General features: G+C 51.7%; 1 protein-coding gene across 2 annotated transcripts in view; it reads right to left on the bottom strand.

The window, feature by feature from the left end:
• The window catches only part of scyl1 (SCY1-like, kinase-like 1), a 76,972-nt gene extending 65,619 nt beyond the window's left edge, over nucleotides 1-11,353 (bottom strand). For both annotated transcript variants that reach the window (XM_073031363.1, XM_073031364.1), the window contains exons 1-2: nucleotides 11,213-11,353; nucleotides 690-830 (exon numbers count right to left, since the gene is read on the bottom strand). In XM_073031363.1, the coding sequence (XP_072887464.1) occupies nucleotides 690-830; nucleotides 11,213-11,320 (249 nt within the window). In that variant the 5' untranslated portion in view covers nucleotides 11,321-11,353. The remainder of the gene's footprint in view (nucleotides 1-689; nucleotides 831-11,212) is intronic.
• Between the last annotated feature and the right edge of the window lie 10,834 nt (nucleotides 11,354-22,187).

The raw sequence follows: 22,187 nt of genomic DNA, 5'->3' as shown, positions 1-22,187 counted from the left end.
TATGGAGTAATGAGAGCAGTTTTGGGCCCCTTGTCTAAGAAAGGATGTGCTGACATTGGAGAAGGTCCAGAGGAGATTCATGAGAACGATTCCAGGAATGTAAGGGTTAATACATGAAGAGTATTTGATAGCTCTGGGCCTGTACACACCGGAGTTTATTAGAATGAGGGGGATCTCAATGAAACCTATCAAATATTGAAAGGCCTAGACACAGCGGACATGAAGGAGTTGCTTCCAGCACTGGGAGTGTAGGACCAGAGGGCACAACCTCAGAATAGAGGGATGTCCCTTTGGAATAGAGATGAGGAGGAATTTCTTTAGCCTCAGCCAGTTGGTGGTGAATCTGTGGAATTCATCGCGCAGACAGCTGTGGAGGCCAAGTCATTGGGTATATTTAAAGGGGAGGCCAATATACTCCTGATCGATCAGAGTGTCAAGGATGATGGGGGGAAAAGACAGGAGAATGGGGTTGAGAGGATAATAAATCAGCCACGATGGAATGGTCTAATTCTGCTCCTATACCTTCTGGTCTTATGGCTTGTTAAGTCCCCCGCCACCACCCCCCCCAAGCACCAAGGGCAGAGGAGACTGATGGACCACCCCTCACTGGACCTTGGCTGTCCCATGGTTAAGACTGGCAACACCTCAGCCCCCACCGATACAAACGTCCCACAGCTGACCGACTGTACCTCCAACCCGTCGACGAAGGACAGGATGTTCGGGTGGCGCAGGGTTTTCAGCCGTTTGAACGCCGCTTTCGCCACCTGCGTCTGCTCATCGGAGTTAGGCTTGACATCGTACACAAAGATGGACACGGGGTCATTGGTAACCTGTGGAGAGAGGGGACGGAATGAACAGTCGACCTAGGCAGAATCTGCTTCAACACGGCACGAGGGCAGTGACCAGCGACAGGCGGCAGATGTGAGTGAGGACTTGCTGCAAGGGCTTGGAACTGGCTCATGCAAGGCAGACGCAGCCTTGGGTATTCCGGGAGCAGCCCACCTTCTCAATCAAAGCACTACAGCACAGAAACAGGCCATTCAGCCCATCTATTATTCTGCTTAGACCCACTGACTTACACTTTGACCACAGCCCTTCATACCCCTACCATCCTTATCCAAACTTCTCTTAAACGGTCAAATCAAACTGGCATGCACTGCCTGAGCTGGTTCCACCCTCTCAGTGAAGAGGTTTCTCCTCAGAGTCCCCTCAAACGTTCCACCTTTCACCCTTAACCTCTAGCTCTCGTCTCACCCAACTTCAGTGGAAAAGCCTGCTTGTATTTACCCTATCTATACCCCTCATCATTCTGTATACCTCTATCAAATCTCCTCTCACTCTCCTACACTCCAGGGAATAAAGTACTAACCTATTCAACCACTCTCGATAACTCAGATTCTCCAGACCTGGCAACTTTGTAAATATTCTCTGTACTCTTTCAACCTTATTTACATCGTTCCTGTAGGCTGGCGACCAAAACTGTACACGATACTCCAAACTAGGCTCACCGACATATAACATCCCAACTCCTGCACTCAGTTCTCTGATTTATGGAGGCCAATGTGCCAAGAGCTCTCTTTACAACCCTGGCTAAATGTGATGGTACTTTCAAGGAACATGGCTTAAAACAGGCACCACATTGATGATGCACAAAGGAGCTGGGTTCCAGACTATTTCTCGTCTAGACTTGATGGTGATTTGCTCGTACAAGTCATGGTCAGCATAGACAGAATGGGCATAAGGGCCAGTCAATAGGACTTCAGCCCAACTCGTCCATCTGATCCTGATCTAAGCTAGTGCCATTTTCCGACGTTTGACTCGAAGCCTTTCCCATCCAAGAGTCTTTTAAATGCTAGTATAGCTGGCTCGACCACTTTCTCTGGCAGCTCGTTCCAAACACCCTGCACAGTAGCGTAGTGATTAGTGCTACACTTTGCCGTGGCCACTGTTAGACTGGTGATCCATTCCTGCCTCTCTGTAGGAATTTGTACATTCTCCCCGTGACCCTGTAGGTTTCCTCTGGGTGCTCCACTTTCCTCCCACAATCCAAAGACACACGTTCAGGGTTAGTAAGTGCGGGCATGCTTTGTTGGCACGGGAAGCATGGCGAAGCTTGCAGGCTGCCCCCGAGCACATCCTCACCCCGTGCTGGTCGTTGATGCAAATGACACATTATACAACAAAGGTCAAGGGGTGGAGAGGAAGGAATCTGAGAGGAGGGGAGAGTGGACCAGAGTAGGAAAGGGAGGAGGGGGGGGGACCCAGAAGGAGAGAAGAGGCAAGGGGCCAGAGTGGGGAATGGAAGAGGGGAGGGTGAGGGAAAAATTTCTTCACTGTTTGTGAGAAATCAATATTCATGCCATTGGGTTGGAGACTACTTGGACGGAACATAAGGCGTTGCTAGCCCTAGCCCTGAATCCTGTGGCCAACTGAGTGTTGTCTGTCTGTGTGATATATTTTTTCCCCTCATTCCCCCCTTACGGGTGGAGAGCTTGTGTATTTTTCCTTCAATTTCAGGTCCTCTGCCAGAGGACTGACAGCTTGTTCCTCGTAGTGTGCTCTTCTGGCCTGACACTCAGGATATTGTTCCTGGGTTTTGTTGGAGACACTCTCCCAATCCAGGTGTCACAGCTCCAAGTGCTCCGATCACCACCGGGATTACTCTGGCTTTATCCTTCCACATCCTTTCTATCTGATCTTTCAAGCCTTGGTGTTTCTCCAGCTTCTTACCCCTGACATCTCCTATGTACCTACTTCCAAGCACCTTAAAACTGTGTCTTCTCGTGCTAGCCATTTCAGCCCTGGGACAAAGCCTCTGACTATCCACACAATCAATGCCTCTCACTATGTTATACACCTCTATCAGATCATCTCTCATCCTCCATCACTCCAAGGAGAAAAGGCTGAGTTCACTCAACCAGCAATGGCTGTAAGGAGTTTGCACGTTCCTCCACGTGAGCGCACGGGTTTCCTCTGGGTGATCCCGTTTCCTCCCACAGTCCGAGACGTACCGGTTAGTAGTTCATTGATCATTATAAATTGTTCTGTGATTAGGCTGGGCGTGGTGGCTCGTTCGGCCGGAAGAGCCCATTCACGCATATGTTCTAAAAGAGGGATCAGAAGTGGAGAGAGTGAGCAATTTCAAGTTCCTGGGTGTCAGTATCTTTGAGGATCTAACCTGGACCCAACACATTGGTGCAGCTACAAAGAAGGCACGACAGCAGCTATATTTCATTCAGAGTTTGAGGGAAGTTGGTATGTCACCGAGGACACAAGTTTCTACAGGGGTATCGAGAAGACCATTCTGACTGGTTGTGTCACCGTCAGGTACGCGGGGGAAGGTACTGAGCATCATTGTGGGCACAGCCTTTGTAGTATTCAGGACGTCTTCAAGGAGCGATGCCTCAGAAAGGCAGCGTCCATCATTAAAGACCCCCATCACCCAGACCAAACCCTCTTCTCATTGCTACCATCAGGAAGGAAGTACAGGAGCCTGAAGACACACACTCAACGATTCAGGAACAACTTCCTCCCCTCTGCCATCCGATTTCTGATTGGACATTGAACCCGTAAACACTACTTCGGTAATTTTTTATTTCTATTTCTGCACAAATTTAATATATACTTACTGTAATTCACTATTTTCTCTCTATTATTATGTACTGCATTGTACTGCTGCTGAAAACACAACAAATTTCACAATATTTGATGGTGCTACTAAACCTGATTCTGAGCTGTACAGATAAATGAATGTCAATGACAATAAACCTGATTCTGATTCGTCAAAATTCGGCATCGCCTCATTGCTGCGTGTATGATTATTAGTGTACTGACATCTCCCAGCTCTCATCGTTTGAAAAAAGAGCTCTGCCAGGTTAATTTTAGCACTGAAGTCGATGATGTCATGTTTGCTTGCATTCTTCAGGCTGCCTTGCCCTTGCCTACTCACTTCACCTGTCTGTACTCTGCCAAATCCTTGCTGCAGCCTCCTCACTGCTGTCTCACTCCGGTGGGAGGGAGGGAGGGGTCAGGGGTTGAGGATTGAGGACTGTGTGTCTGTTCACACACAGGGGAGTGATAAAGGTGTGAGGGGAGGGGGGTAATGAGGAGAGAGACGTGTGGTGGCTCCCCAGACAGTGGGGAGGGGACTGTTAGGAGGATAGGTGAGGGGGATTGGAGGGGAGGAGGAGGAGCGGGTGTCCGATGTTGGAGACGGGGTGAGGGGGATGAGGGAAGTGAGGGGAGAGGTTGGTCTGACAGCTCCTTGGGACAGTGGGGGAGCAGTGCGAGAGAACGGTGGGAAGAGGGTGGACAGACTGACAGCTGTCTGGGGCAGTGGAAGGGAATAGTGAGGCATGTGTAGGTAGGGGAGGATGAAGAGGGACAGGAGGTGACAGCACAGGATTGTTGGGGAGTATGTTCAGCGAATGGATGAGGGGGTGTATGGAGGATGGGTGAGGGTGATTGTGGGGGGGAAGGGAGGGGAAGGTGGAGTCTGATGTTGAGGGAGTGTATTGGAGATAGGGTGGGGGGTAAAGGAAAGTTGGTCTGGCAGTTCCCTGGCACAGTGGGGGAGGGTGAGCAGGGACAGGAGGGGCTGCGAGGTAGTTGAGGAGGATGGGGAAGTTTGATGGCTCTTCCGGACAGTGGGAGGGGGGTGGTGAGGGGTGTGGGGGGAGGGTGAAGAGGGAGGAGGATGTACTGGAGATCGGGTGAGGGGATAACAGGGTTGGTCTCTCTGTTGGTGGTGAGAGGCGGAGGGATGAGGAGGGAGAGGGAGGAGGATATATTGTTGTTGGGATGAGGGGGGTAACGGGGTTGATCTCACAGCTCCCTGGGACAGTGGGAGGGTGATGAGGGGATGAGGAGGGAGGGGAGTTCAGGAGAGAGGTGAGGGAGGGAGGGGAGGTGGGGAGGGAGGGGAGGTGAGGAGGGAGGGGAGATGAGGAGGGAGGGGAGATGAGGAGGGAGGGGAGATGAGGAGGGAGGGGAGATGAGGAGGGAGGGGAGATGAGGATGCATCGCTGTTGGGATGAGGGGGATAATGGGGTCAGTCTGAAGGCTCCCTGGGACAGTGGGAGGGTGGTGAGGGGGTGTGTATGTGTGGGGGAGATGAGGAGGGAGGGGGAGGAGGATGCATCGCTGTTGGGGTGGGGGGATAATGGGGTCAGTCTGACGGTTCCCCAGGACACTGGGAGGGTGGTGAGGGGAGTGTATGTATAGGGGAGATGAGGAAGGACCAGAAGGGAGAGGAAATCGGAATCAGGTTTATTATCACCGGCATGTGATATGAAATTTGTTAACTTAGCAGCAGCAGTTCAATGCAATACATAATCTAGCAGAGAGAGAGAAAAAATAAATAAAATACAATAATAAACAAATCAATTACATATATTGAATAGATTATTTAAAAATGTACAAAAACAGAAATACTGTACATTAAAAAAAAAGTGAGGTAGTGTCCAAAGCTTCAATGTCCATTTAGGAATCAGATGGCAGAGGGGAAGAAGCTGTTATCTCCTACCTGATGGTAACAGTGAGAAAAGGGTGTGCCCTGGGTGCTAGAGGTCCTTAATAATGGACTCTACCTTTCTAAGACACTGCTCCCTAAAGATGTCCTGGGTACTTTGTAAGCTGTGCCCAAGATGGAGCTGACTAGATTTACAACATTCTGCAGCTTCTTAAAGTCCTGTGTAGTAGCCCCTCCATACCAGACAGTGATGCAGCCTGTCAGAATGCTCTCCACAGTACAATAGAAGTTTTTGAGTGTATTTGTTGACATGACAAATCGCTTCAAACTCCTAATAAAGTACAGCCACTGTCTTGCCTTCTTTATGATTACATCAGTATGTTGGGACCAGGTTAGATCCTCAGAGATCTTGACACCCAGGAACTTGAAGCTGCTCACTCTTTCCACTTCTGATTCCTCTATGAGGATTGGTATGTGTTCCTTAATCTTACCCTTCCTGAAGTCCACAATCAGCTCTTTTGTCTTACTGACGTTGAGTGCCAGGTTGTTGCTGCGGCACAACTCCACTAGTTGGCATATCTCACTCCTGTATGCCCTCTCGTCACCACCTGAGATTCTACCAACAATAGTTGTATCATCAGCAAATTTATAGATGGTATTTGAGCTATGCCTGGTTACACAGTCATGTTTATACAGAGAGCAGAGCAGTTGGCTAAGCACACACCCCTGAGGTGTGCCAGTGTTGATCGTCAACGAAGAGGATATGTTATCACCAATCTGCACAGATTGTGGTCTTCCGGTTAGGAAGTCAAGGATCCAATTGCAGAGAGAGGTACAGAGGCCCAGGTTCTGCAATTTCTCAATCAGGATTGTGGGAATGATGGTATTAAATGCTGAGCTATAGTCGATGAACAGCATCCTGATGTAGGTGTTTGTGTTGTCCAGGTGGTCTAAAGCCGTATGAAGAGCCATTGAGATTGTGTCTGCTGTTGACCTATTGTGACGATAGGCAAATTGCAATGGGTCCAGGTCCTTGCTGAGGCAGGGGTTCAGTCTAGTCATGACCAACCTCTCAAAGCATTTCATCACTGTCGATGTGAGTGCTACCAGTCAAGAATCGTTAAGGCAGTCCACATTATTCTTCTTTGGCACTGGTATAATTGTTGCCTTTCTGAAGCAAGTGAGAACTTCTGCCTGTAGCAGTGAGAGGTTGAAAATATCCTTGAATTCTCCCACCAGTTGGTTGGCACAAGTTTTCAGAGCCTCACCAGATACTCCATTGGGATCTTCCACCTTGCAAAGGTTCACTCTATCGTTAAAGACAGCCTAAAATCGGCCTCTGAGACAGAGACCACAGGGTCATCAGGTGCAGCAGGGATCTTCACAGCTGTAGTTGTGTTCTCCCTTTCAAAGCGTGCGTAGAAGGCAATGAATTCATCTGGTAGTGAAGCGTCGCTGCCATTCATGCTATTGGGTTTCACTTTGTAGGAAGTAATGCCTTGCAGTCCCTGCCAGAGTTGCCGTGCATCCGATGTCGCCCCCAACCTTGTTCAAAAATTTCCCTTCGCCCTTGAAATACCCTTCTACAAATCATACCTGGTTTTCTAGTACAGGCCTGTGTTGCCAGACTTGAATGCCACAGATCTAGCCTTCAGCAGACGATGTACCTCCTGGTTCATCCATGGCTTTTGGTTGGGGTGAAGGGGATAATGGGATCGGTCTCCCTGGGACATTGGGAGGATGGTGAGGGATGAGTGTGTGTGTGTCCCTGTGTGGGAGGGGGGTGAGGGAGGGGAGATGAGGAGGGAGAGGGAGGAGGAGGAATTGCTGCTGGGGTGAGGGGGATAACGGGATCGGTCTCCCCGGGACAGTGGGAGGGTGGTGAGGGGTGTGTGTGTATATGGGAGGGGGTGAGGAGGGACCAGAGGGGAGATAGAGGAGGACAAATCGCTGTTGGGATGAGGGGGATAACAGGGTCAGTCTCCCCGGGACAGTGGGAGGGTGGTGAGGGGTGTGTGTACGTGGGGGGGAGGTGAGGAGGGACCAGAGGGGACAGGGAGGAGGATGTATCACTGTTAGTGTGAGGGGGATAACGGGGTCGGTCTCCCCGGGACAGCTGGAGGGTGGTAAGGGGTGTGTGTGTGTGTGTGTGTGTGTGTGTGTGTGTGTGTGTGTGTGTGTGTGTGTGTGTGTGTGTGTGTGTGTGTGTGTGTGTGTGTGTGTGTGTGTGTGTGTGTGTGTGTGTGTGTGTGTGTGTGTGTGTGTGTGTGTGTGTGTGTGAGTGAGTGAGTGAGTGAGTGAGTGAGTGAGTGAGTGAGAGTGAGTGAGTGAGTGAGTGAGGGGGAGGTGAAGAAGGACCAGAGGGGAGAGGGAGGATGACAAATCGCTGTTGGGGTGAAGGGGAATAACGGGGTTGGTCTCTCCGGGACAGTGGGAGGGTGGTGAGGGGTGTGTGGGTTTATGGGAGGGGGTGAGGAGGGACAAGAGGACGAATCGCTGTTGAGGTGAGGGGAATAACGGGGTCGGTCTCCCCGGGACAGTGGCAGGGTGGTAAGGGGTGTGTGTGAGAGAGAGGGAGGTGAGGAGGGACCAGAGGGGAAATGGAGGAGGATGTATCACAGTTAGTGTGAGGGGGATAACGGGGTCAGTCTCCCCGGGACAGTTGGAGGGTGGTAAGGGGTGTGTGTGAGAGAGGGGGAGGTGAGGAGGGACCAGAGGGGAGATGGAGGAGGATGTGTCACAGTTAGTGTGAGGGGGATAACGGGGTCGGTCTCCTCGGGACAGTTGGAGGGTGGTAAGGAGTGTGTGTGAGAGAGGGAGGTGAGGAGGGACCAGAGGGGAGATGGAGGAGGATGTATCACTGTTAGTGTGAGGGGGATAACAGGGTCAGTCTCCCCGGGACAGTGGGAGGGTGGTAAGGGGTGTGTGTACGTGGGGGGGAGGTGAGGAGGGACCAGAGGGGAGATGGAGGAGGATGTATCACAGTTAGTGTGAGGGGGATAACGGGGTCGGTCTCCCCGGGACAGTGGGAGGGTGGTAAGGGGTGTGTGTGAGAGAGGGGGAGGTGAGGAGGGACCAGAGGGGAGATGGAGGAGGATGTATCACAGTTAGTGTGAGGGGGATAACGGGGTCGGTCTCCCCGGGACAGTTGGAGGGTGGTAAGGGGTGTGTGTGAGAGAGGGGGGTGAGGAGGGACCAGAGGGGAGATGGAGGAGGATATATCACAGTTAGTGTGAGGGGGATAACGGGGTCGGTCTCCCCGGGACAGTTGGAGGGTGGTAAGGGGTGTGTGTGAGAGAGGGGGAGGTGAGGAGGGACCAGAGGGGAGATGGAGGAGGATGTATCACAGTTAGTGTGAGGGGGATAACGGGGTCGGTCTCCCCGGGACAGTGGGAGGGTGGTAAGGGGTGTGTGTGAGAGAGGGGGAGGTGAGGAGGGACCAGAGGGGAGATGGAGGAGGACCAATTGCTGTTGGGATGAGGGGGATAACAGGGTCAGTCTCCCCGGGACAGTGGGAGGGTGGTAAGGAGTGTGTGTGAGAGAGGGGGAGGTGAGGAGGGACCAGAGGGGAGATGGAGGAGGATGTATCACTGTTAGTGTGAGGGGGATAACGGGGTCGGTCTCCCCGGGACAGTGGGAGGGTGGTAAGGGGTGTGTGTGAGAGAGGGGGGTGAGGAGGGACCAGAGGGGAGATGGAGGAGGATATATCACAGTTAGTGTGAGGGGGATAACGGGGTCGGTCTCCCCGGGACAGTTGGAGGGTGGTAAGGAGTGTGTGTGAGAGAGGGGGAGGTGAGGAGGGACCAGAGGGGAGATGGAGGAGGACGAATCGCTGTTGGGATGAGGGGGATAACGGGGTCGGTCTCCCCGGGACAGCTGGAGGGTGGTAAGGGGTGTGTGTGTGTGTGTGTGTGTGTGTGTGTGTGTGTGTGTGTGTGTGTGTGTGTGTGTGTGTGTGTGTGTGTGTGTGTGTGTGTGTGTGTGTGTGAGTGAGGGGGAGGTGAAGAAGGACCAGAGGGGAGAGGGAGGATGACAAATCGCTGTTGGGGTGAAGGGGAATAACGGGGTTGGTCTCTCCGGGACAGTGGGAGGGTGGTGAGGGGTGTGTGGGTTTATGGGAGGGGGTGAGGAGGGACAAGAGGACGAATCGCTGTTGAGGTGAGGGGAATAACGGGGTCGGTCTCCCCGGGACAGTGGCAGGGTGGTAAGGGGTGTGTGTGAGAGAGAGGGAGGTGAGGAGGGACCAGAGGGGAAATGGAGGAGGATGTATCACAGTTAGTGTGAGGGGGATAACGGGGTCGGTCTCCCCGGGACAGTTGGAGGGTGGTAAGGGGTGTGTGTGAGAGAGGGGGAGGTGAGGAGGGACCAGAGGGGAGATGGAGGAGGATGTGTCACAGTTAGTGTGAGGGGGATAACGGGGTCGGTCTCCTCGGGACAGTTGGAGGGTGGTAAGGAGTGTGTGTGAGAGAGGGAGGTGAGGAGGGACCAGAGGGGAGATGGAGGAGGATGTATCACTGTTAGTGTGAGGGGGATAACAGGGTCAGTCTCCCCGGGACAGTGGGAGGGTGGTAAGGGGTGTGTGTACGTGGGGGGGAGGTGAGGAGGGACCAGAGGGGAGATGGAGGAGGATGTATCACAGTTAGTGTGAGGGGGATAACGGGGTCGGTCTCCCCGGGACAGTGGGAGGGTGGTAAGGGGTGTGTGTGAGAGAGGGGGAGGTGAGGAGGGACCAGAGGGGAGATGGAGGAGGATGTATCACAGTTAGTGTGAGGGGGATAACGGGGTCGGTCTCCCCGGGACAGTTGGAGGGTGGTAAGGGGTGTGTGTGAGAGAGGGGGGTGAGGAGGGACCAGAGGGGAGATGGAGGAGGATATATCACAGTTAGTGTGAGGGGGATAACGGGGTCGGTCTCCCCGGGACAGTTGGAGGGTGGTAAGGGGTGTGTGTGAGAGAGGGGGAGGTGAGGAGGGACCAGAGGGGAGATGGAGGAGGATGTATCACAGTTAGTGTGAGGGGGATAACGGGGTCGGTCTCCCCGGGACAGTGGGAGGGTGGTAAGGGGTGTGTGTGAGAGAGGGGGAGGTGAGGAGGGACCAGAGGGGAGATGGAGGAGGACCAATTGCTGTTGGGATGAGGGGGATAACAGGGTCAGTCTCCCCGGGACAGTGGGAGGGTGGTAAGGAGTGTGTGTGAGAGAGGGGGAGGTGAGGAGGGACCAGAGGGGAGATGGAGGAGGATGTATCACTGTTAGTGTGAGGGGGATAACGGGGTCGGTCTCCCCGGGACAGTGGGAGGGTGGTAAGGGGTGTGTGTGAGAGAGGGGGAGGTGAGGAGGGACCAGAGGGGAGATGGAGGAGGATATATCACAGTTAGTGTGAGGGGGATAACGGGGTCGGTCTCCCCGGGACAGTGGGAGGGTGGTAAGGGGTGTGTGTGAGAGAGGGGGGTGAGGAGGGACCAGAGGGGAGATGGAGGAGGATATATCACAGTTAGTGTGAGGGGGATAACGGGGTCGGTCTCCCCGGGACAGTTGGAGGGTGGTAAGGAGTGTGTGTGAGAGAGGGGGAGGTGAGGAGGGACCAGAGGGGAGATGGAGGAGGACGAATCGCTGTTGGGATGAGGGGGATAACGGGGTCGGTCTCCCCGGGACTCACTCCCCATCCCAGGCCACGTCAGCCGGGCCGGATCCCGGATCGGAGCCCGAGGCCGTCCACCCCCCCGCAATGACCCGCCGACTCTCACCTTTCTCCGGCCCGCCTGCAACTGCCACAGGCCCAGCAAAGCCTCGGTGCTGCCGCCCGTCTCGAACGGAAAATCCTTGACAGGATCCCGAGAGAAGAAGCCCCACATCGCGGCCGGCCATAGCACTGACGTCACATCCTGGATACCGCGCTATCACGTGAGGGACCGCTCGGAGCCGAGAATAGGGCACTTTCCAGACTGCCATCTTGGACAGGAAGTCTTTCCTCGGTCGGGGGGGGGATTCCGCTTCCTGTTCCTTGTTGTCACTGACTGGTGCTGGTTTGCGGTTTTCCGACACTTTTTTAAATGGCACTGGATTTGTATAAAGTATTGTCAGTATTGTAATTCAGAAATCAAGGGAGAATTTAAGGCATCACATACAAAATGTTGGAGAATTTACGAAAGCAACAAAGCGTCCCCGCATAGACCTCGCAGCAGGGTCTGTGGATGTATCTCACCTAGAAGGACTGGTTCATGGAGAAGGTGAATGGGCAGGTGTAGCGCTTTGGCCGCCCACAGAGATATGTGCCAGGAGGGAGATTAGTGAGCTGGTCTTTGCCTGACCTGCAGAGTTACTTCAGCATTGTGTGTGTGTTTATTTATGATATATTTTATAATATATCAAATAAAGAGAGAAGGAGCAGTGAGTTGGTGTTCATGGGTTTAATGTTCATTTAGGAATCGGATGTCAGAGGGGAAGAAGCTGTTCCTGAATCACTGAGTGTGTGCCTTCAGGCTCCTGTACCTCCTCCCTGATGGTAGCAATGAGAAGAGGTTAACTAGCAAGGTCTCCATGGTACATCTGTAGAAATTTGCCAGTCTCTTCGGTGACATACCAAATCTCCGAAAACTCTTAATGAAATATAGCTGCTGCTGTGCTTTCTTCGTAACTGCATCGATATGATGGGCCCAGGATATATCCTCAGAGATGTTTGGATGTTGATTTAAGCACCGGGTCGTATCGGAAAGGTCAGATACAGGATGAGTCGAGATGGTGGCATCCAGGCCCCAAAGCATATCGAGGTGACAGAATCCGATATTTTGCTCATTGAGTCTGCTTTGCCATTTCATCATGGCTGATCCATTTCCCTCTCCGCTCCAATCGCCTACCTTCTCCCCATATCCCTTCATGCCCTGACTAATCAAGAATCTATCAACTTCTGCCTTAAGTTTACCCGATGACTTGCCCTCCACGGCTGCTGTGGCAATGAATTCCACAGATTCACCACTCGCATCTCTGTTCAAAATGGACATCCCTCTATTCCGGGACTGTGTCCTCTGGTCCTAGACTCCACCACCAGAGGAAATATCCTCTCCACATCCACCCTACTGAGGCCTTTTACCATTCGATATGTTTCAACAAGGTCACCACTCATTCTTCAGAGCTCCAGTGAGTCGAGGCCCAGAGCCATCAAACACTCCTCATAAGACAAGCCGTTCAATCCCAGAATCATCTTTGTAGACCTCCTTTGAACCCTCTCGTTCAAGGATCGTGATGAGGCTGCACTCAGGTTGGAGGAACAGCACCTTCTATTCCGTCTGGGTAGCCTCCAACCTGACGGCATGAACATCGATTTCTCCAACTCCTCTTCCGCTTTTCCCTTGCCGGCCCATCGCCTCCCTCTGGTGCTCCTCCACCTCCCCCCCTTTCCTTTCTTCCTTGAACTGCTCTCTCTTTCACCAGTCAACTTCCCAGCTCTTTACTTCCTCCTTCCCCTTCCAGGTTTCACCTCTCACCTTGTGTTCCTCTCTCTTCTCCCCCCACCTTTTAAATCTACTCATCAGCTTTCCTTCCCCCAGTTGTGCCGAAGGGTTTTGGCCCAAAACGTTGACTGGACTCTTTCCTTAGATGCTGTCTGGCCTGCCGAGTTCCTCCAGCATTTTGTGTGTGCTGCTTAGCTTTTGGTGTAGCAGTTTCCACTGTTTCGTTAACCCATTCCGCTTTAAACAAACCAGCAGCTCGTTTGCATTTCACGCCCTTTGTCTCTTTGGAACTCGACATCGTGAATCAGTAATTTCTTCAATAAAACCAGTGTGAATGAGCCGGTTCTAAAATCTGCAGCCAAATCATCACAAACTCCAGTTTATCAACAGCGTCGGCACCAGAAACAGGAAACGGAGATGTGATTATGTACGATCGTGAAATATATTTAACATGCTAATGAGGTAGAGGGTGGCAGCCTTTTGTGTGGAGTTGAAATTCCTTTGTACATTAGTAGCAAAAGATGCGTGCGCGCACGTGCACACGTTGGTCAGGGGACTGGCCACTTCCGCTGAGCCCGAGCGATGGGCCTGTTCCGGATGCTCCGGGCTTCGTGCCTGTGGGATCGCTTTCATTCTAAATACTATTTACTTACTTCCTTCTCACGGGTTCTTTTGGGTTTCTTGTTTTGCGGCTGCCTGTAAGGAGATGAAAATCAAGGTTGTATAATGTATATACACTTTGATCATAAATGTACTTTGAACTTCTGAGCTTTGAACAGGCGCTCCAGCCACAATGTTCTACTGAACTGGGCTTCTGAATGAATAAACTCTTCCTAGGCTTCCAGCCGGGTACAGATTTATAACGGACGATACGATGACAAACTCTGCCATCTTCATGCTGACGGTGGAGTTTGTCATCGAAATGTCGGTTATAAATCGATAGCTGTGCCCGGCTAGAATCCTGTGAAGAGCTAATTCTTCATTTATGCTGGGAAAGCACTGATGGGAAGAAGGGTCTCAGCCCGAAACGTTGACTGGTTATTCCTCTCCATAGATGCTGCCTGACTATTGAGTTCTTCCAGCATTTTGTGTATCTCCCAATGTATCAGCCTCTACCACCATCCAGGAGAACAACCTCAATATTCCTCAGAGACCGATACAGGAACTCCAGCTCCCATGAAAACAACCTCAATATTCCTCAGAGACCGATACAGGATTTATTTTACGATTGTGACTTACGGTATAATTTACGTATTGCACTGAGTCAGGGTCGACTATAGAAGTCGCACCCTGGCTGTCTAGATACCCACGCCTGGGCGGTACGGTATGGAGAGCAAGCTGTGGCCCACAAAGCAGCTTCCCCTCTCCACTCAGCTGATTTAGCCAAAGGAACGACAGAGACCGATACAGTTCGGCACCAGCGGCGTCGCAGGAGTTGCCAGTCAGCGTTGGACTGCCTTAGGGACTCCAGCTCCGGATTTTTCCCTCGGGGTTTACTCCCAAAGCCTTTCCCCACGAGTGGGTGTAGCCGCAAGGCAGCGGAGGTTTGAGATCAGAGTTTTCCTTCTCCGAGATGAGCTGCCGACCGCGGCTGATGAGCCCCATCTACCCGGAGCGACTGGTGTTAAGGAACCAGTGACCCACCTTTGCCCTTTCTCCTGTCAGTAGAAACGGTTCCACCGGGCTCCGGAGCTCAGCCTCATGTGAAGGCCAGGAGCTGGACTTGGTTGTCAGAGGTTATTTGAAATGCCGGTCATTGGGAGCATTTAACAGGCAGTGGGAGCTTGTCCCCATTAACCGCCCCCGGCTGTAAACAACCTTAACGAATCCAATTACTGCGGCAGAGCGACAAATTTCATGACACATGTCAGTGATAATAAACCTGAAGCTGCCTCTGACGTTACCTCCTCAAAAAACTCCAATAACTCTGTCAAACAAGATTTCTTCTTCATAAAACCACATTGCCTTTTCTTCATTGATTTATGAGTTTTTAAATTTCCTGCTATTGTCTCCTTACTAATGGACCCAGTGTTTCTCCAGTGACAGATGGCAGGCTAACGATACTATAATCTCCCACTGCAACAGCGCTCTGTGTAGATGTGCTCAATGTGGGGAGGGCTTTACCCGTGACGGACCGGGCCAAATCCAGTACTTTACCCGTGACGGACCAGGCCAAATCCACTGCTTTACCCGTGAAGGACCGGGCCAAGTCCACTACTTTACCCGTGACGGACCGGGCCAAATCCAGTACTTTACCCATGACGGACCGGGCCAAATCCACTACTTTACCCGTGACGGACCGGGCCAAATCCACTGCTTTACCCATGAAGGACCGGGCCAAATCCACTGCTTTGCCCATGACGGACCGGGCCAAGTCCAGTACTTTACCCGTGACGGACCGGGCCAAATCCACTACTTTACCTGTGATGGACCGGGCCAAATCCACTGCTTTACCCGTGACGGACTGGGCCAAATCCACTACTTTTTGTTGGATTTTCTGTTCAAGGTTATTGGTGTTTCCATACCAGGCCCTCTGGTGTTGGACATCTCAACCCTGGGAAACAGGTACTCTCTGTCCACTCTGTCTATGCCTCTCATAATCTCATAAACCTCAATCAGATCTCCCCTCAGCCTCCGATGCTCCAGAGAAAACAACCCAAGTTTGTCCAGCCTCTCATTCAGTTTGAAGTTCAAAGTAAATTTTATTATTTGAGTACCTATATATCATCTTATACAACATACTCAATAAACCCATAATAGAATAGTGACTATAACAGGATCAATGGAAGATCAACTGGAGTGCAGAAGACAACAAACTGTGCAAATGCAAATATAAATAAATAGCAATAAATAATGAGAACGTGAGATAATGAGGTAAAGAGTCCTTAAAGTGAGATCATTGGTTGTTGGAACATCTCAATGGATGGGCAAATGAATGTAGTTATCCCCTTTCGTTCAAGAGCCTGATGGTTGAGGAGTAGTGACTGTTCTTGAACTTGGTGGTGTGAGTCCTGAGGCTCCTGTCCTCTCTCCAGTGAGGAGAGAGCATGGCCTGGGTGGTGGGGATCTCTGATGATGGAAGCTGCTTTCCTGCAACAGCGTTTCGTGTAGAGGTGCTCAATGGTTGGGAGGGTTTTTCCTGTGATGGACTGGGCCGACTCCACTGTAGGATTTTCCATTCAAAGGCATTGGCGTTCCCTCACCAGGCAGTGATTACACTTACAACTCAATACGCTACATCCACGGCCTCTAATCCAAGAGGCACACGAGCTGGGATATCCACTCTCAATGGCTGAAGAATTGCTTCATCAAGTCAAGTCAAGTCGCTTTTTATTGTTATTTCAACCATAACTGCTGGTACAGTACACAGTAAAAACGAAACAACGTTCCTCCAGGACCATGGAATCAGATTTCTGAACAGTCCATGAACACCAGCTGGCCATTCCTCTTTTGTATGATACATTTATTTTTCTTAACTTGTAATAATTTTTATGCCTTGCACTGTGGCATTGGTAGTTGTCCGTCCTGTCTGACGATGGTAGGAGACCTGTTCCTGTGCGGGTGGGTCTGTAAAGTGGAAATGCGTCGCACTGGGACATTTCCGCTCTTTCGACCTCAGGAGTCCGGGTCCAGCCGTATGAGTAGTCGTCACAAACTGGGGTCTTCCTTGGTTACAGTGGGTCTTCTGTGCCTGGCCCAGCCCTTCGCTCTGAACAGAGCGTTACGGAACCGTCTTCCCGGCCGTCGGATCTCACCGAATGTCTCATCCGCCCAGTCCGCCGGAGCAGACTTCACACACTAGGACAGGCGTGACCCCATCTCACCGGGGTGTGAGGCCCGTCAGCTACCCTCACCCGGTTTAGCCCGCTTGTCAAAGTGATGCACTGGGGGCAACTGCTGTCGCATGCAAACAGCCACAGGTGAGAGCCGAGTGTCCATTGGGGGCCGACCCTTCACCAGAGGTGTCACCCCTCCCTGGGCATCCCGTACATCCCGCCTTGCCACAAAACAACAGATTTCACAGCCTGTGTCTAATAAAACAAATTCTGATCCTGAAGTTCGAGTTCGTGGTCAGAGGCCTACGTTAACAGAGTATAAAAGCTGTGGAAACCTCTGAGGCTCGACCACGGATGCTGTGCCCCTAGCTGTCTCGATACACAAGCCAGGGCAGCACCACATGGAGAGCAAGCTGTTGCCCACACAGCAGGTTCCCCCTCTCCATACCTCTGACAAATCCAAAGGAACGTCAGAGACCGGTACAGTTTGGCACCAGCGGTGTCACAGGAGTTGCCGGTCAGCGTTGAACTCAACATAGGACTGCCTTAGAGACTCCAATTCCAGATTTTCCTCTCGGGGTTTAACTCCTGAAGCCTTCCCCATGAGTGGGTGCAGCCGCAAGGCAGCGAAGATTTGAGATCAGAGTTTTTCTTCTCTGAGATGAGCTGCCAACCAGGGCTGATGAGCCCCATCTGCCCAGAGCGACTGGTTTTAAAGCGCCAGTAACCCGTCTTTGCCCCTTCTCCTGTCAGAAGAAACAGTTCCGCCAGGCTTGGTTACCAAGCCACCCAGGAGCCTGACTTGGGTTGTCAGAGGCAGTTTGAGACAGACTGGGTAGTGGGAGCTTGTCCCCATCACCACCCCCGTCTACGACAACCTTAAGGAACTGCGAAAACCACACAGAGAAAATGCAGAATGAGCTTATCGGATCAGGCAGCATCTATGGAGAGGAATAAGCAGTTACTGTTTCCGGCCGAGACCCTTCATCAGGATCGTATGACCTTGAAAACGAGCTTCTGAGAGCCACAATGCCGTACGTTACCGAGGTGACAAATGCAAGTCGACATTAACATAATTTATACATAACACACTCATTGGCCACTTTATCAGATATCTCCTGTACCTTATAAAGTGGCCACTGGGTGTACGTTCCTGGTCTTCTGCTGCTGTAGCCCGTCCAATTCAAGGTTCAACATGTTGTGTATTCACAGATGCTCTTCTGCACATCACCCGATGTATTTTTTTGTCTTTTTGCAGGGCTTTCTGTAAACTCTACAGACCCCTCAGTTAATGGCAGAGGTCCATGGCTTAAAAAATGTTGGGAACCCCTGCCCTACAGATTGTTGCATGTGAAAATCTCACGAGATACTCAAACCTCCCCATCTGGCACCAACAAACATTCCACGGTCAAAGTCACTCAGATCACATTTCTTCCCCGTCCTGTCGCTCGGTCTGAACAATAACTGATCCTCTTGACCATGTCTGCGTGCTTTTATACATTAATGATCGGCTGATTAGATGTTTCCGTCAACGAGCTGGTGTACATTCCTACCGACTGAAGTGGCCACTGAGTGCATATAAGGCAATCGAGATGGCGTCTCAAGCAGTCTGCCGTTGTGACCAGGTCTCTCTGGTGGGTTCCAGAACTTGATGGCGGTGGGGATGAAGCTGTTGCTGAATGCTGAGATGCGGGTTTGAGCCTCGCGTACCTCCTGCCTGACGGCAGCAGCAAGAAGAAGGCACCAGCTGGATGGCGAGAGACCTGATGGCGGATGTCACCTTCCTCCGTGGACTTTCCTGCACCCCTATCGTTTTATCCTGAAGACCAATCCCGATAATCAGAATCGGGTTTATCATCACCGCCGCGTGTCGTGAAATGACCGTCTTTGCGGCAGCGGTAAAATGCAACACAGAATAATAGAGAAAAGCGTAAATTACAGTAAGTTTGTCCATTAAATAGTTAAATTAAATAAGTCGTGCAAAGATAGAAATGAACAAGTAGTGAGGTAGTGTTCATGGGTTCAACGTTCATTCAGAAACCGGATGGCCGAGGAGAAGAAGCTGTTCCTGAATCACTGAGTGTGTGTCTTCAGGCTCCTGTACCTCCTCCCTGATGGCAGAGGGGAAGAAGCTGTTCCTGAATCGCTGAGTGTGTGTCTTCAGGCTCCTGTACCCCCTCCCTGATGGCAGAGGGGAAGAAGCTGTTCCTGAATCGCTGAGTGTGTGTCTTCGGGCTCCTGTACCTCCTCCCTGATGGCAGAGGGGAAGAAGCTGTTCCTGAATCGCTGAGTGTGTGTCTTCGGGCTCCTGTACCTCCTCCCTGATGGCAGAGGGGAAGAAGCTGTTCCTGAATTGCTAAGTGTGTGTCTTCAGGCTCCTGTACCTCCTCCCTGATGGCAGAGGGGAAGAAGTTGTTCCTGAATCACTGAGTGTGTGTCTTCAGGCTCCTGTACCCCCTCCCTGATGGTAGCAATGAGAAGTCGTTGGGTATATTTAAGGCAGAGGTTGAAAGATTCTTGATCAGTCAGGAAATGCAGAGATACAGGGAGAAAGCAGGAGATTGGGGCCGAGAGGGAAATGATGAAGTGGCGGACCAGACTCGATGGGCCAAATGGCCTATTTCTGCTCCTGCATCTTATAAGTCCAAGATCTCTATATCCAATATCTTATGTTCTTAGAAATCTGAATCTGAAGAGGACATGACCTGGGTGATGGGGGTCCTTAATGATGGACGTCACCTTTCTGAGGCATCATTGCTCCTTGAAGCTGTCCTGGATACCACGGAGGCCAGGGCCCAAGATGGAGCTGACTGAGTTTACAACTCTCTGCAGGTTATTTCGATCCTGTGCAGTAGCTCCCCCACCACCACCCCCCATCCCAGACGGTGATGGAACCAGTTAGAATGCTTTCCACAATGCATCTGTAGAAATTTGTGAGAGTCTTTGGTGTCGTACCAAATCTCTTCAAACTCCTAAAGAAGTATAGATGCTGTCCTGCCGACTTTATAACTGCATCAATGTGTTGGGACCAGGTTAGGTCCTCAGAGATCTTGACACCCAGGAACTTGAAGCTGCTCACTCTCTCCTCTTCTGATCCCTCGATGAGGACTGGACCGTGCTCCCGAGACCTACCCTTACTGACGTCCACAACCAGCACTTACTGACGTTGAGTGCAAGGTTGTTGCTGCGACACCACCCCACCAGCTGACAATTTAAAGTCTCTGCTATTTCTCTATTTCTCTTAACAACTTGTCGCTCATCCCCTGAGGGAGCAGAATTTTATTTACCCCGTTTCTGTCGAGCTGAAGTGAAGGAGACAGAGAGGTGACCTGAGAGAGCTTTATAAACTTGTGAAGGACGTTGATAAGGTGGATGTTCCGCGAGTGAAAGTTGTTTATTGTCCGATGCAAAGTCCACGTGTTCATGAGAAACTTACCTGTGGCAAAGCAGCAGCGCTCACAAGGAAAACAACTTGAACATTCACAAGGGAAAATGCAATTAGATCAAGAAAGAAGAAAATTCTGCTCCCTTGGGGGATGAGACGGGAATCACGAATGGAAAATAGATCAATTACAGAGATTTTAAATTAACCTCCAGATTGGTCTTCAGGGCATCTCCCTATTGATGTTCCTCTTGGTTTATCGACCTCTGTACGGTCACCTCTCAGCCTACATTGCTCCAGGGAACCCAGTCCCAGCACATCCAGTCCAGGAAACATCCAGTCCCACTAACATCCAGTCCCAGCACATCCAGACCCACTAACATCTAGTCCCAGCACATCCAGACCCACTAACATCTAGTCCCAGCACATCCAGACCCACTAACATCTAGTCCCAGCACATCCAGACCCACTAACATCCAGTCCCAGCACATCCAGACCCACTAACATCCAGACCCAGCACATCCAGACCCACTAACATCCAGTCCCAGCACATCCAGACCCACTAACATCCAGACCCAGCACATCCAGTCCCACTAACATCCAGTCCCAGCGCATCCAGACCCACTAACATCCAGTCCCAGCACATCCAGACCCACTAACATCTAGTCCCAGCACATCCAGACCCACTAACATCTAGTCCCAGCACATCCAGACCCACTAACATCTAGTCCCAGCACATCCAGTCCAGGGAACATCCAATCCCAGCACATCCAGTCCCAGCACATCCAGACCCACTAACATCCAGTCCCAGCACATCCAGACCCAGCACATCCAATCCCAGCACATCCAGTCCCACTAACATCCAGTCCCAGCACATCCAGACCCACTAACATCTAGTCCCAGCACATCCAGACCCACTAACATCCAGTCCCAGCACATCCAGACCCACTAACATCTAGTCCCAGCACATCCGGACCAGAGAACATCCAATCCCAGCACATCCAGACCCACTAACATCCAATCCCAGCACATCCAGACCCACTAACATCCAATCCCAGCACATCCAGACCCACTAACATCTAGTCCCAGCACATCCAGACCCACTAACATCTAGTCCCAGCACATCCAGACCCACTAACATCTAGTCCCAGAACATCCAGACCCACTAACATCTAGTCCCAGCACATCCAGACCCACTAACATCTAGTCCCAGCACATCCAGACCCACTAACATCTAACCCCAGCACATCCAGACCCACTAACATCTAGTCCCAGCACATCCAGACCCACTAACATCTAGTCCCAGCACATCCAGTCCCAGCACATCCAGACCCAGCACATCCAGTCCCACTAACATTCAGTCCCAGCACATCCAGACCCACTAACATCTAGTCCCAGCACATCCAGTCCCAGCACATCCAGACCCAGCACATCCAGACCCACTAACATCTAGTCCCAGCACATCCAGTCCCAGCACATCCAGACCCAGCACATCCAGACCCACTAACATCTAGTCCCAGCACATCCAGTCCCAGCACATCCAGACCCAGCACATCCAGACCCACTAACATCTAGTCCCAGCACATCCAGACCCACTAACATCTAATCCCAGCACATCCAGACCCACTAACATCTAGTCCCAGCACATCCAGACCCACTAACATCTAGTCCCAGCACATCCAGTCCCAGCACATCCAGACCCAGCACATCCAGTCCCACTAACATCCAGTCCCACTAACATCCAGTCCCAGCACATCCAGACCCACTAACATCTAGTCCCAGCACATCCAGTCCCAGCACATCCAGACCCAGCACATCCAGTCCCACTAACATCCAGTCCCAGCACATCCAGACCCACTAACATCCAATCCCAGAACATCCTTGCACCAGTTACACCTGTCTCCTTGTGTGATGGGACAGGGTGCCCTGTGTGACCGGACAGGGTGTCCCTGTGTGACCGGACGGGGAGTCTCTGTGTGACCGGACGGGGAGTCTCTGTGTGACCGGACGGGGTGTCCCTGTGTGACGAAATGGGGAGTCCCTGTGTGACGAAACAGGGAGTCCCTGTGTGACCGGACGGGGTGTCCCTGTGTGACGGGATGGGGAGTCTCTG

Source organism: Hemitrygon akajei, chromosome 28, assembly GCF_048418815.1.
Source record: "Hemitrygon akajei chromosome 28, sHemAka1.3, whole genome shotgun sequence".
NCBI lineage: Eukaryota > Metazoa > Chordata > Chondrichthyes > Myliobatiformes > Dasyatidae > Hemitrygon > Hemitrygon akajei.
This window is presented reverse-complemented; position numbering and strand designations above follow the sequence as displayed.